The 14733-nt window shown below is 35.2% G+C and overlaps 1 protein-coding gene across 1 annotated transcript in view; it reads right to left on the bottom strand.

Annotated features, from left to right (window-relative positions):
• Nucleotides 1–3155: 3155 nt before the first annotated feature.
• The window catches only part of LOC120876211 (protein NPAT), a 53686-nt gene continuing 42108 nt past the window's right edge, over nucleotides 3156–14733 (bottom strand). The window contains exons 13-18 of the mRNA XM_040257919.1: nucleotides 12459–14126; nucleotides 10850–10965; nucleotides 10666–10774; nucleotides 7644–7704; nucleotides 6392–7547; nucleotides 3156–5222 (exon numbers count right to left, since the gene is read on the bottom strand). Coding sequence (XP_040113853.1) covers nucleotides 5145–5222; nucleotides 6392–7547; nucleotides 7644–7704; nucleotides 10666–10774; nucleotides 10850–10965; nucleotides 12459–14126 — 3188 coding nt within the window. The 3' untranslated portion in view covers nucleotides 3156–5144. The remainder of the gene's footprint in view (nucleotides 5223–6391; nucleotides 7548–7643; nucleotides 7705–10665; nucleotides 10775–10849; nucleotides 10966–12458; nucleotides 14127–14733) is intronic.

The raw sequence follows: 14733 nt of genomic DNA on the forward strand, positions 1-14733 counted from the left end.
TTGAACTGTGGTGTTGGAGAAGACTTTTGAGAGTCCCTTGGACTGAAGGAGATCCAACCAGTCAATCTTAAAGGAAATCAACCCTGAATACTCACTGGAAGGACTGATGCTGATGCTGAAGCTCCAGTACTTAGGTCACCTGATGTGAACAGCTGACTCATTGGAAAAGACCCTGATGCTAGGAAAGACTGAAGGCAGGAGAAGGGGGCAACAGACGAAGAGATGGTTGGATGGCATCACCGATACAATGGATGTGAACTTGGGCAAACTTCAGGAGGTGAGGGACAGGGAAGGTTGGCATGCTGCAGTTCGTGGGGCTACAAAGAGTTGGACACAACTTGGTGACTGAACATCAAAGAAGAGATTAGAAAATAATTATATTGAAACAATTTATCTTTAGCAAATGAAAAAATAAGCATCAGCAAAGTCATTAGCTCCATAAAGTCCATTCCGTAAGAGGTCCAAAAAGACACAAAATAGACTTCCTACAGTACTTAAGGTGTTGCACTACTGGTATATCTTTACAAAAACAGACCAATGAAACAGACTGGGAGTCCAGAAGCAAATCCACAGATGCTCAGTTTACCAGCTTATGACAGCATAACAGTACAATGTATTTGGGAAAGGATAATCTTTCTTAATAAATGTGCTATATATGCCATGCTGTTCTAAGTCTTGTCTCTTTGCCACCCCATGAACTGTATCCCACCAGGCTTCTCTGTCCTTGGGATTTCCCAGGCAAGAATACTGGTATGGGTTGCTGTTTCCTCCTCCAAGGAATCTTCCTGACCCAGGGATCGAACCCACATCTCCTGCATCAGTAGGTGGATTCTTTACCACTGCGCCTCCTGGGAATCCCTCTCAACAAATTGTAGTGTGTTAACTGGATATACAAATGGGAAATCCATTACAGATGGACAATTTATCAAAATATAAAAGGTTGAATAAAACTTAGAAGAAAAAATGGCAAAATATTCAGACTTTAGATGTCCATCTGAAAAAGAACTTGTATCAACAGCGACTGACAACTGGAACTCTCCTTACACTGTTGACAGTCATTTAATTTAGTATAGCCACTCTGCAAACTGAAAAATCTGAGTAAGGTTAGATATATGCAACCATATAACCCAACACTCCCCTCCTAATATATATATACCCACAAGTGAAAAGTGTAATACATTCATCAAAAAACATGCACAGGGATGTTTACAGGAGTTCTGTTCATAACAGCTCCAAACTGGAAATAATCTAAATGTTCAAATACACAAGAGGTTAACAGTGGTACAATACAATGTGGATAAAAGCAATGAAAAATCACGATGACAACTGAATTAGATATGTGAATGGATCTCGACTGTGCAAGTGACGTAAAACTCCCTATATCCTGATAAATCTATCTATGCAAACGTAAGAAGAGCTAAAACTATAGTTTTATAAGTCAGAATAATTACCTGTGGGGTTAGCAGTTAGTTACTAGAAGGAATATGGGGTGATTCTAGGGTACTGATAATATTCTAGTCTTGATCTTGGTGATTTGTGTACTTTTAGAAAATTCACTGAACTATATAACAATATTTTATGCACCTTTTCCCTTTTAGGTTTCCATAAAAATTTTACTTAGTTTAAAATACTGGAATGCAGTTCCCTAAAAATAGCAAAAAACACCATAATATCCAGTTTAACAAGAAATTTATGAGAATAGGGATAACTATAAAATTATGGATATATACCATATTACTGTTAGCTTCTTTCAGTATCAGTTAACTCATAGGGTTAATGCATTTCAAATGAATATTCAAGTATCATTTTAACTTGGAAAAAATACAAGTGATTCTAAAGTTAGTCTGGAAGCATAAAAGAGATGAATTCTTGAAAAAAAATCAGAATAGTTACAATAGACACAAAGCTATAATGCATTCATCAATGGCACAAAATAATCTATACACTATACTATATACTGTATTTATATGTATACAAATTTATTAATATAGGTACAAAACCTTTGATTTTATAACTCTGGTTAACTGGGTGTCAGCATTCAGAATATTTAGGATTTTTTAGAAGTAACATATGTATCAAACACCTCCAGCTGAGTCTGAAACAGTGTACTAATTAAGTACATTACTATTTTTCCAGAAAAATATGCATATTCGTTTCAAAAGATATAAAGGTTCATGTAGCTTCAGATCAAACCAGGTCAGATTTTGCCTTGAAATGAATTTTGATGCTAAACTTAAGGGAAAGAATTAGCTGTCAGGTCATTTTGGATTTTAGAATTGTGAATAAAAAGAGACTGGGAATCCATGTAGGGTAAGAGACATTATACATGTATGTGAAGAGAGAAACCTTATTTTAAGCAGTTATATGAGTCAAATGTTAAATATTTAGGGGAAAATGTACTTTCTTCCTATCAGGTATCAAAACAAATTACATATAGATGAAGAGCTTATCCTAATTTTAACAAATCAAGAAGAAGTCAATAGAAACCAATAATGATACAGCTGAATATTATTTGTGGTAAGGTATAAGGATGTGCTATGGAAGAAATGACAATTTCTTGCCAGGAATATAAACTGAAAAGAATTTGGCAAAATGTACTGAGATCCTTGAAAAGATGTACACTAACTTTTTGACTTGGTAATTCCATCCTCTAAAATATTGCCTAAGGAAATAATCGAAAACAAATATTTATTTACGAACATGTTCACTGCTAGTTATTTTTAAATAAGAGCTAAAAACGGGATAATGCTTGATATTATTTGAAGTAAAATAAAAACAAACAAGAAGCTGTATTTACAGTTTTAAGTTCAATTATGTAGAAAAAATAATTTAGGACAAAAAGACCAGAAAGTATGCAAAAATGTTATCCAATATTTACAAAAAGAGGAAATTCTATTAAAAGAGAAAGCATAATACTAAAGTCAAAATTTGATACGTAATTTCAGTAAGTTAAGTCTGAGACTGAAAGATGGTGGCTTGAAAAGTGATGAACGTAGAATATACAGCAACATGCTTTTAAAATGACTTCTTTTATCAAAGCTTAACCTTGGTCTTCCTACTAGTCATGACATTTAGCCTTTGGTTGAATGCTGATGGACTTTAACTTACGCGCAATTTCAACATACTTACTATGTGGTTCTAACAATATACAGGGCTAAAACAATCAAATATTTTAATTACAAGTCTTCTAAGATTTGGCATAAAACCGAATACACTAATGTCCAAATAAACAGTGGACTGACATGCAGTTGCAAAAAGAGAGTACGAGGTCCATCAATTAAGTCTGGCACATTTTGACTTTTACGGTAAAATGGGAATTATGGTTTTGTTCTTGAACATAAATGAAAGCTCTGAATACAGATTATCTTTATACTATTTATCTAGTGGATCCTGGCCAAGCGAACAAAAAAAAAAATCCTGAAGAAAGTGAGTTTATTTTACTAGTATATGAATTCTTGATACTTAGCATATAAAAATTAATTGAATGAGAAGAAAACTGATCATCTTCAGCATTATGTAAACTTCTGAAAACAAGAACTGACTTGCAAAGGGATTTATTAAAAGTATCTAAACTAGAATGACTGCCAATATGAAAGAATTCAAACTTCTGAAGTTAATGAAAATATTTATTCAAACCTAACTGTACAGTATCAAGCTGAGTTAAATAAACATTAACTGTATTAACTATCCCTAGTTCTTTAGAAACAGACCACTTCCATATCATAAAAATTTATTAACAACACACATTTCTGCAGTAAGGTTCAGCAAGTAAGACGTGATTTCCACATTGAGAACTGTTGTGTTAAAGTAGGATGTTAAAGGCCCAGTATCAAAAAAAAAAAAAAAAAAAAAAGGTTGAGGAAAATAACTCATAAATATAGACATTTTCAGAAAAAACCTTGCATATACTGATATTAAACAAAACAGAAAGCACTTAAGAGAACATACTTTAATATCTAGGCACAATTGGTCAAGTATGAATTATAATTTCTATACTCATTTAAAGGTTTAAACCAGTTCTTCAACTTGACTGATGTGTGTGAGTCTAACATACAGAAGGCACGTCTTTCATTCTCCTTAAGGACCTTTTGAGAGTAACTCTATAATAAGGGGTACAGAGACAGCATCCTCTATCCAAGTGTAACAGCCCATTTTAGGAGAAACTAAATTAAAATAGAAAACTATGATTTCTCTTTTTACATCTTATGATGGACATGGCTTTCTAAAAGGACAACAGAAGATAATCCTCCATACAAGCTTTAACACAGAACACAAAATTTAAATTAAATGTGCATTGGTCAGTACTATGTAAAAAGTTTATGAATTAGTGCAATTCTTTAAATCCCCAGTATTTAGGGGAGAAGTATATACATACCAAGAAATTTCAACTACTACATAACTAAACTTTTTATGGCTCAATAGTCTAAATGCTTAAAGTTCTGTAAAAGATCTTACAAGTTATAAATGAAAGATCAGAACACTCGAATGGTGTTCAAATGGCATTAATACTCTCTCCTTAAAACAGAGACTGGAACAACCAGAAGAGACAAAGTGTAAAATTTTAGGAATACAATCTTTACTGCAATTGTCAGGAGTGGCAAAGTATTCACTCTGGAAAAAAAAACCCAAATCGTTAATTTCTGGTTACTTTATTACCATTTGAATTCCTTATCACTTCTGCACTAATTACTGGCTGTCTTCAGATAGATGCAGGACAAGTACTGAAGGCAATTTATAAGGAAAAGTGTAATTTTCCCACTCAAAGTGAGAAACTTTCAGATGAATAAGTTTCAAAATTAGAGATCATAAGAAATCAAAAAATAAAAGAACATCAGGCTGATTTAACCTCTATTTCAACAAGATTTACACAATATTAACAAGATGCAATTGTTAAAGCTATACAGTTTTGCAGATTGGCTTTACTTACATTTCTGCAAATGTTTTTTTCCACAATACCAGGTACATCTATTTACAAATTAGGAAGCTGCTTTAAAACAGCATGATTTAGAAATAAAGTGAAATTTCAGTACAATGAAAGAAAGTGCAGGTCATGCTCTCAGATTTTGTCAGTATCTCATTCCCTACACTCATAGTTTAAGGAATCGTAGTTTTAAATAGCCACTGTTCTTATATGTTCAGAATATTTACTCATCATAATGCAATGATAACAAAAATTTGTCCACATCCATTCCAGCTGGAAATGAACTGGGTAGCTTCTTTTTCTGTCAAAAAAAAAAGAAAAGAAAAAATGAACTAAGTTGACATATCAAACTTAAACAAGGCCCCAAAGCTAGCTTTCTTATTAAGTCACGCAGAACTTCATACACTACCAAAATTTTTGTCGAAATAGTTTAGTTCATTAGAATTTTAGTTATACAGAAAGGTAGACACAATTTTTTATAAATCCAAGTTTAATAAACTATACTTCAATGGTACCTCAACATTATTTTAGAGCACAAAACATTATACAAATTCAGAGTATATGAATGTTGAAAGAGACAAGATAGAACATGCTAATATTAAGATAGAACATGCTAATAATAAGGTACTCATTACTGCTAAACCATAAACCTCAGAAAGTTTTACTAAGATTTTAAGAGTAACAAGTACTTTTCAAGTTCCAAATATTTAATATACTCCAGGCACTTTACAAACACTACATTTAGTCTCACAGCCACTGGGTAAGATGTGTGTAACCTCATGTCCAGTGATGCAGTTAAGACTCGAGATGTTACAGGCTATTTAATAATGGTAACAGAACCAATAAGCAGGAGATGCAGGATTCAGCCCAGGCTCAGAAACCAGGATTCTTTCCTTGATACGGTACTTCCTTTATGATATCTTAAACCTTTCTATTCATATTCCACTTACTAAATGGCTAAACAGATGGAGGAAAAATGACTTTAATTTATCAGTGATAATCCTATATTACTTTCCTCAGGTAAGCATGGTTAAAGACAGGTAAATTTAACTTTTACATTGCGCTGACATATTAACAAGTATAAGAATCTATGGAAGAGATGGCAGGACATGGGAAAGAAACCTAAGATGAAGGGGCTGCACAGCAGTTTTCACCTGATAATTACAAATAACAGTGACTTCCCAATTTTTCATGTTATGTCATTCTTTCCGCCAAACACCTTTTCCCAAGGAAGATGTTTATAAATAAATGCCTTAGCAATTGTTTGGAAAATGTTTCACCTAGTTAACTTCTGAGTATTCTGAGTACCACAATGGCTGAGAGATACTGCTAGAGAATGTATTTTGTCAATCAAAACCCAAAGCTATCTTGATTAAATGTTAAGTAGCTATGGCAAAAAATGAGACCTTTAACCTGAGTGCTGAAAGAAGGGCAATGTGTGGTTTTGAAATTAAAGACTTTCACACTTGCCTTAATTTTCTTCTTTTTCATTGGCATTGATGAATTTGCAAGACTTTTATTAGAAGTGCGGGAGTTTCGCTCATGCTCATCTAATTCCTCAATTTTCCGCTTTTTTGTGGTGCTCCGTGAAGATGCTCTAAACTGCTGGGTATTGTCTTTTAGAGGAGTGGATGAAGTCGTCCTAGAGATGGCTGCTCTGGAGAGAATCATTAATGTATGGGCAGCCATGTTCACACTGTTTTCACTCCCTGTTTCACTGGCAGGGCTGCAAGCAGGCAAGTCTGGCGTGACAGGAGGGACCATTACTTTGGGCGTGCTGTCTTCACCAAAACGCCTACTAGAAGGGACCTTGATACCATCTGTAGGTTCTTCTTTAAGTTTTTCCCCTGCTCCTGAGCCAGATGTTCGGGGTACAGATAAATCAGTACTATCTGCGAGTCTATTTACTGGGCTATGCCACTGAATATCTTGTAACATTTCTGTGGTATGTTTGGTGAGTGGGTTAATCAAAGAACTGGCAGACCTGGTTTGTTCTTGTTTCAAATCCTTCACAGGTGCACCTACTGAAAAGATATTTTTACTGTTTGAGGATGTGCCTTGTTTTCTGGTTAGCTCTTGAAGTGAAGTTACAGTTTTCTCATTCCGTACACCCCCATTTTGCTGCCCATTAGACAGTTTTGAAGTTTCTGGATTTTTCTGCCTTTCCACATCGCTGCACAGTTCATTCTCCTTATTAGCTGTTGCTTTATGGAAAGACTCAAGTATAGTTTCTGTTGGTGAAACTTTCTTTTCTGACTGAGTTTCTTTTATGGTGGCATGTCGGCCAATGGCAGTTTCTGATTTAGAGAAAATTTTAGGCATAGAAGGTTTCTCCCGCTCTCTTTTGACAGCATTATTAGCAGGGGGTTTTAAGGTGGAGGACACAATGGGTGAGTCAAGGTTAGAAAATGAAATGTCATTTTTTTCTTTGCTTTGGGACACCAACTTTTGATTTGTCCCCTGTGTATTTGCCACAGGAGAAGCAGTGCTATCAAAACAGAGCACACGTCTGTGGCTTTCAAATGGCTTGCTAACTGGAACTGTACTTTCTACTGAGAAGGGAACTGTGGTTTCTTCCAATTTTTTCCCAAGATCTGTGGCCATAATCTTGTCAGAAACTTCAGTTCTACAAGAAAAAAAAATTTTTTCTTAGCCACAGAAATTCTTTGTTTTTAACTTGAGCATTCAAATACTCTAAGACAGAAACTACTTTTATGCTCACCGCTGTGCATGACATCCAACTGAGTGACTTGATGAATCCACCAAATTATTTGCCTGTTTCCCTGGAATTATAAACAAGTTAATTAGAAAAGAAAAACATTCCTGAAAGTACATTTTTCTGAAAGGAAATAAAACAGATCACAGAATCTGACATCATGAGAAAAATTTAAGCTATAGCTAGTGTAAAAAATGAAATACTTTCACATACTGGATCTAAAAAAACACCTTGGTAGTATATACAATGATCATTTTACTGAAGAAGCATAATAAGTAACAAATGACCTGCTTCAACTTCAGGCAAATGTGAATCCAGTCTTCGATCTACAAATTACAATGATCAATGTAGTAGTTAAGGGCAGTACTTAAAAGTTATTTAAAGAAAACACTTTATTCCTATTTAAAAATTAAGACAGAAGGCTTATTAAAGGTGTCATGTTTGCAAGCCTATGTCACTCAGATGACATGCTCTGGAGTTTTAATATCCATATTTTAATTTCCAAGGACTTCTGAGTTTATGTGGAAGGGCAGCAAGATATGAAGCTGGAAAGGAAAGCAAAGATGATATTGTGGAGGACTTTGTGTATTATTCGAAAGGTTTAATAGAGAATATTTTAAGAGTTTTAACTAGGGATGATGCATGAATAGATTTGTTTTAGGAAGTCACTCTAGCAACAGCACAGAAGATGAATTAGAAACAGGAATTCTAGTTAGATGGCTAAAAATATTAGAGGTAGGAGATGATGAAGGTCTTACAGATGGGCACTCGCACGGATATGAAAAATAAATGAGGAATACATGTTGACACTAACCAAGAGGAAAAAGGTAGGCAGAGGAGGTTTTTGAGGAAGAAGTGAGACTTAGATATGTAGAGTATGTAGATCTTCAGTTACATAAAATTAGAAAGGGAGGAATGCATTCATTCTAGAAGCTACCCACAGTATCAACTGTTAGAGGGAAGTAAGGTACGAATGGAAAACATCCAATGCATATGGCAGTATTAGGAGGTCACTGGTGACTTTAAACAGTTTTAATAGAAAGATGAGAAAGGACATAATATGGATGAAGAAAGACTGGGAGATAAAGAGGGTTGGGGATAAAGGGCTGGTAGGTGGAAAACACCTAAAGGATTGGTGGGAATGGTCCTTGTATCCATAGTTGAACAGCCACAGAGGGAAGGAGCCAAAGAAAGAAAAGATGAAGATACACAGAAGACAGAAGGTAGACTGCATTAACCTTAAAAAGAATGAAATATTCCTCTAAGAAAGAACCGAAAAGGAAAGAATGATTTTAGATGAATGGGTACATTTAAGTGGGAGTGATGTGAAAAAATGGACTTTACTATTGATAAAAATCAAAATCATTGGCTTAGAGTGAGGATAGTAGTGACTGAATAGATGTGAGAAAACCTGTGGAAGTATGACATCGTATGAAGGAGAAATGGGAGAAAAGGAAGACAGGTAAACATTTGAAATGATCACTAAATGGCAGTGAGGGTGAGGAAATTGTAAGTGTTACTCAATGGCATCACTTCTGCGGTCATTAAGTCATGTCTGACTTTTTGAGACCCCATGGGACTGCAGCACATCAGGCTTCCCAACCCTTCACTATCTCCTGGAGTTTGTGAGAATTCATATCCATTGAGTCAGTGATGCTATCCAACCATCTCATTCTCTGTCGTCCCCTTCTCCTCCTGCCTTCAATCTTTCAGAGCATCAAGGGCTTCTCCAATGAGTAAGCTCTTCGCATCAGGTGGCCAAAGTACTGGAGCTTCAGCTTCAGTATCAGTCCTTCCAGTGAATATTCAAGGGTTGATTTTCTTTAGGATGGACTGGTTTGATCTCCTTGTATTCCAAGAGACTCTTAAGAGTCTTCCCCAGCACAATTCAAAACATCAATTCTTTGGCACTCAGCCTTCTTTATGGTCCAACTCCCACATCTGTACTTGACTACTGGAAAAACCTTAACTTTGCCTATACGGACCTTTTGTCAGTGAAGTGATGTTCTAAAGCAATGCTAAGAAGCCCAGGTATAAAGGCAGAGAAATCGTTGGCTGCATAGATCCATGACTAGAGGGTATCAAGCAGACATGTTAGAAGAATGTGAATATCAAAGTGTTTAGGAATAGGGGGAAAAGTGGCTGATGTGGTAGATTATGGGGTTTAGCCTGGATAGGGAAGGAAATGAACCCAAGTGAAAATTCAGGTAAAGGTAAGGATTCAGGTAGTAAGACCTCTCACTGGTTGAAGACAGATTCAATGGTATATCCATGAAAATAAGAGTATTTTGAGAGAGGTTACTGACTGTTAAAAATAACATAGGTCTAATAAAAAATTAAAGGTAAAGGGATGGGAAGGACTGGCTGAAAAGAATAAGAAGACTTAGAAATGAAACAAGTCAAAAGTTCTGAAGGTTAGGCATTTTGTCACCCATGAAGATTAAGTCTGAGCTAGAGAAGTTTGAGAACTCAGCACAATATTCATAAAGATCTTGAATGAAAATATCACGTTACTTTGCGTATGCTGTCTTTTGTTGTACTAAAAATCATTAACTTTAGAGTAGTCAGCATTATCAATTTTTTTCCATTTATAAATTATTCTTTTTTAATTTTTCAAAAGGAATACTTTATTTCAGCCCTCATTAGGATTCTTCTCCTATATTTTCTTTTATTATTTGTTTTGCTGTTCACTTTTACTTGTTAATCTTCTTGGAATTCCTAATTTTATATATAGTGTGAGGAAGAGATTATTTTTTCTCTGTAATACATAATAGCTGGTAGATTTCATTTATTAAACAAACCATTCTATTTCTTCTGACTTCTGATGTTATCTCTACTATATACAAGTTCCTATAAATACATGATCTCTTTCTAAATTCTGTTCTGTTCCATTTGTCTTTTTTTCTAATTACTGCAGAAAACTTTAAGCAAAGGTTGGACAATCACCGTTAGGAAAGCTATTAGTATTAAAGAAAACAAAAAACAAAAAGATTACATAAAGTTGACATGAATCAACTCAAAAACATACCTGTACAAGGTTTGTTTTTTAGTCCCTGACTCTTCAAAGATTTTTGAGGGATAGGGAATTGAGAGATACTTCTATTGCATACAGGTGCTGCCAAAGGCATATGAAGGACCTAGAAGAGAAGAAGCCATTAATTGCATTGTGTTTGAAAAGTGGTACCGAGCCATTTTCAGTTCATGAATCTTACCTGCCGAGGAGGAGCAGAAAAGGTATTTCCATTCTGTCCAACCACAGACACAGGAATCATTCCCACCATTCCTTGAAGTACAGGTTGGACTGGAGAAGCGATTATAATGGCAGATCCTTCAAAAACAACGATGACAACAAAAACAACAATTCTCAATAAAATGCGATTTTTCTCTCATAAATACAAGGCACCAAAGTAATGATTAATTTGAAATAAATTCTATACAATTATAAGTTCCTTTTTATATAAATCTACTCTTTTTAAAATAATTAAGGACAACAGCAAGGCTAACAAATTGAGAAAAAGTCAATCTGAAGTAAAGTATTCTATGGCATTTAGTCAAGCTAAACATCATGGTAAACATAAGACTCTATAGCCAGGAGATCATATTAGAGTTGTAACCTTGATTCCCCTCTAGAGAAAAACAGTAAAATTGACTGAAAAGTTGGTAGTACAGGTTTCAGGTCTGAATCTTTTACCATAAAATTAGGTCCTAACTGAAGCCTGATAAATCTAAGACTTACTCACAAACCCAAACTATTATGTCAGTGGTATCTGTCCAAAAAGGTCCAGATAAGTGAGCAACCAGTCAAAACTGTGGGGGAAAGTACAATGTTCACATGGAAATGTCAACCATATATTCTACAGCTATCATAACTCATTTAACCCTGTCCTGTAAATGAATCTTTTCCTAATAAATTCATTAACTGCTCCTGTAAGTTTGATCTCCTCACCTTCATGAACACTTTTCAGTCTCTCAAATACCTACCTATCCTTGTGCTGTTATAAGATTCCCTTCCTTTTACTCCAAATACTACTTATTTCTCTAAACTTTGTCTAAAGACCCACACGGCCTACTAATTCTGACCCTTTCTTTAATTTTAGATCCATCAGGCTTGATACTTAACTGCTGATATTTAATCTGCTTTAACTGTATGCCAAATGTAAGAAGAAAAAAAAAAAAGAAGGGAAAAGAGCTTGGGAATCAATAAATAAGAAGTGTAGATGAATGCACCACAAACTCCACCTACAAGGAACATACAATCAAGAACGATCACTATGAAGGCATTCAATCATGAACTACATATAAAATGGCATGTAATAAATGCCACAAGTCCTCCTATAAACAAAGAATTCAAAAGACAGGGATCAATTTTCAAAGGTGGAAAATAGTGAGAAATTACAAAGGGTATTACAGAGGGAGAAATTCAAGTTTTTGTCTTGGAAGTCTGTCCACATAGGTAATAAATTTCTGGAAAACCAAGACTCTTAACAGCTATTTAAGAAAAATCTCCCACAACATTGGGTTTTAGTAGGTATACAGCTTTTTGATGAATTAGTCTCCCCACTGCTCTCTTTTTCTTGTAGCTTAGACACGGACTGAGAAGTGTGGAAAGAAGTGAAAAAGTAAACCACTGAATCCCATAGCTGACAGTAGATTAAAAAAGAAGTGTGACTGAATTATCTAAAGTAGAGAAGGCATAATCACAAATTTCTGAATCTTATACTATCATCCATGATTTATTACGTTCTAGTCAATCACTACACACACAAATGAAAGTTGATCCCATTCCAGAGAAATGAACTTCACTATGATGTTCTTAGTTACCTTGTGAAAAGTTGGGTGACACAGCCTGATTGACAGCAAATACACTATTTGACCTTGGGGGTGTCTGTAACTGAGATAGTGGAGGTTGAGCAGTCATAGGTGCAGAATTTCCAGGCAACACCACAACATTTGATTGACTGACAGTTGTGCCTAAGGCTGTTGGATCAGTTACACAAGTAGCTATCAAAATATTACTTGAATTGCCAAAAGCTGTGCTCGTAGCTGGCATTAACTGTATGTATCCTCCATCCTTGGAAACACATGGCGTAACATTGGTTGAAAGAGCAACGCTGTCTTCATTCTGCATGTTGTTTACTGTAGAGTCTTCAGGTTTGAGTGCTAAAAGGCTCTGTTCCATTGAGGCTGAATCCCCAGTTCCTTCAGCAGATGAGATAGCACCTGTGGTTTCTTCTGAAGACAGGCATTTAACTAATTCTGCACTTCTGGAAGGTGATTTAGCAGGAGAAGACAAAATTATAGTTGGCAAGTTTTCTCCGCTGATGCTAGAAACCGCACTGTTAAGTTCAGTATCTGAGGAAACAAATGGATCATCACTGATGATAATTTTCAGAGAGACTATACTTGATGCATCTATCTCTGTAGATTTGTCGTTAGCAGGTTGATTATTAGTATTCTGGGACTCAGGATGAGACTCCCTCATTGAAGAACACACAGATTCTGAAGGAAGAGAATGTCTATCTTCTATAGGATTACTTTCGGAAGGCATCATTGTAACTTCTTCACAGTTATTTTCACCTAAAGAAAGAAAAATACTTTCTCCATCTTCTTTGACAGAGGATGAAGGCGCTTGTGAATCCAAAGGAGCTTTTTCAGACTTGGAGGACTGAGTTTCATGTACTGTATGATTTAACTCAACAGATGATGAGTCATTAGACGGTTGTTTAATTGAAGACACTGAATCTTCAAGGTGAATTTCTACTTTTTGTTCAGATACAGTTAAACCCGAATTTTCAATAGACGCAGGTAATATCTGAAGTGAAGAATTATCTTGGCAATCTGCAAATTGCTGTGATGCAACTGGCAACACACTATTAATTTCAATTTTATTCTGATGAATTCCTCTAGAATCTGGTGACTTGGAATCATGGAAATCAGCTTTAAGTCTTCTTGTATCATCAGAACTTTCACAAAACTGACCTTTTTTAGATGCCTTTCCAGCTAATGGAATATTTTGGGGTAAAAGTTGAGAAGTTTTTCCAGAAAGAATTAAGTTCTCACTGTTAGTTTCACCACCAAGGTTAACAACTGAACTTATTGGTATAGGTGACTGATCAGGCTGTAACTGAGACTCATTCTGTATACTTGGAGACAAAGAATTCTTTTCAACTTCTAGAGCCATTTCAGTCTCAGTGGACATCTGACTGGTGTATAATTCAGCACAATGCTGATTACATTCAGCATCAGAGTTTACTCTTTCATTAAAGTCACTCAAACTAGGCACAGACTCAAAGGTAATATCAAGGTTACACTTCTGTTCAGTAGATACAACTGTTTTAAATGCCTTTTTCTGGATGCTAGCGTCTATGTGGGAAAAATGTTCCTGGGCTTCCTGTCTAAGCTCATCATGGTTGCTGCCATTCTTCAAAACATTTGATGTGTCTTCATTTTGATAGGAAGTACAAAATGAGGGTTGACCAGATGGATCATCTGCAAAATATTAGGATGGCAGAAACATATGGTGAGTGTGTATAACAGCCTGAGGTAGTTTTCTTTAGTGTTAAACCTATTTTGCCAAGGATATGACTAATCTTTGACATACTAGCAAATGGAAATATGATAAATTCTCTCATTTTCTGAGTATCAAAAAATTTAGATACTTACCACTGATGCCTGTTTATACACGTCAAATTATTTTTCAAGCTTTTTAGAAAACAGATGACATATGAAAAAAATATATATACTTTTAAAACATTTAATATGTACTAATATATAAAAACTGGCTACAAACACAGTTTTTTCAAAACAGCTGACTTTTCAACTTCTACCATACTATCTGATATATTCATTAAGAAGGTGAAATGGGGCTAAGTACATTTTGCATAACTAACATTTGATGTTACTGTGTACTGTTTAAGACACCGAATATCAATCATATGATCGGTACTCGGATATAAAGATGAATGACCCAATTTGCCCTTGGTGATCTAGAAAGGGAGGCAGATACAGAACAGAAAGTCATAATGAAACATGCTAATAACTGTAACAGTATAGGAACAAAAGACACCTTTTCAAGCCTATGGAATGTGAAAAAGTG

This window comes from Oryx dammah, unplaced genomic scaffold (genome assembly GCF_014754425.2).
Source record: "Oryx dammah isolate SB20612 unplaced genomic scaffold, SCBI_Odam_1.1 HiC_scaffold_17, whole genome shotgun sequence".
Taxonomy (NCBI): domain Eukaryota; kingdom Metazoa; phylum Chordata; class Mammalia; order Artiodactyla; family Bovidae; genus Oryx; species Oryx dammah.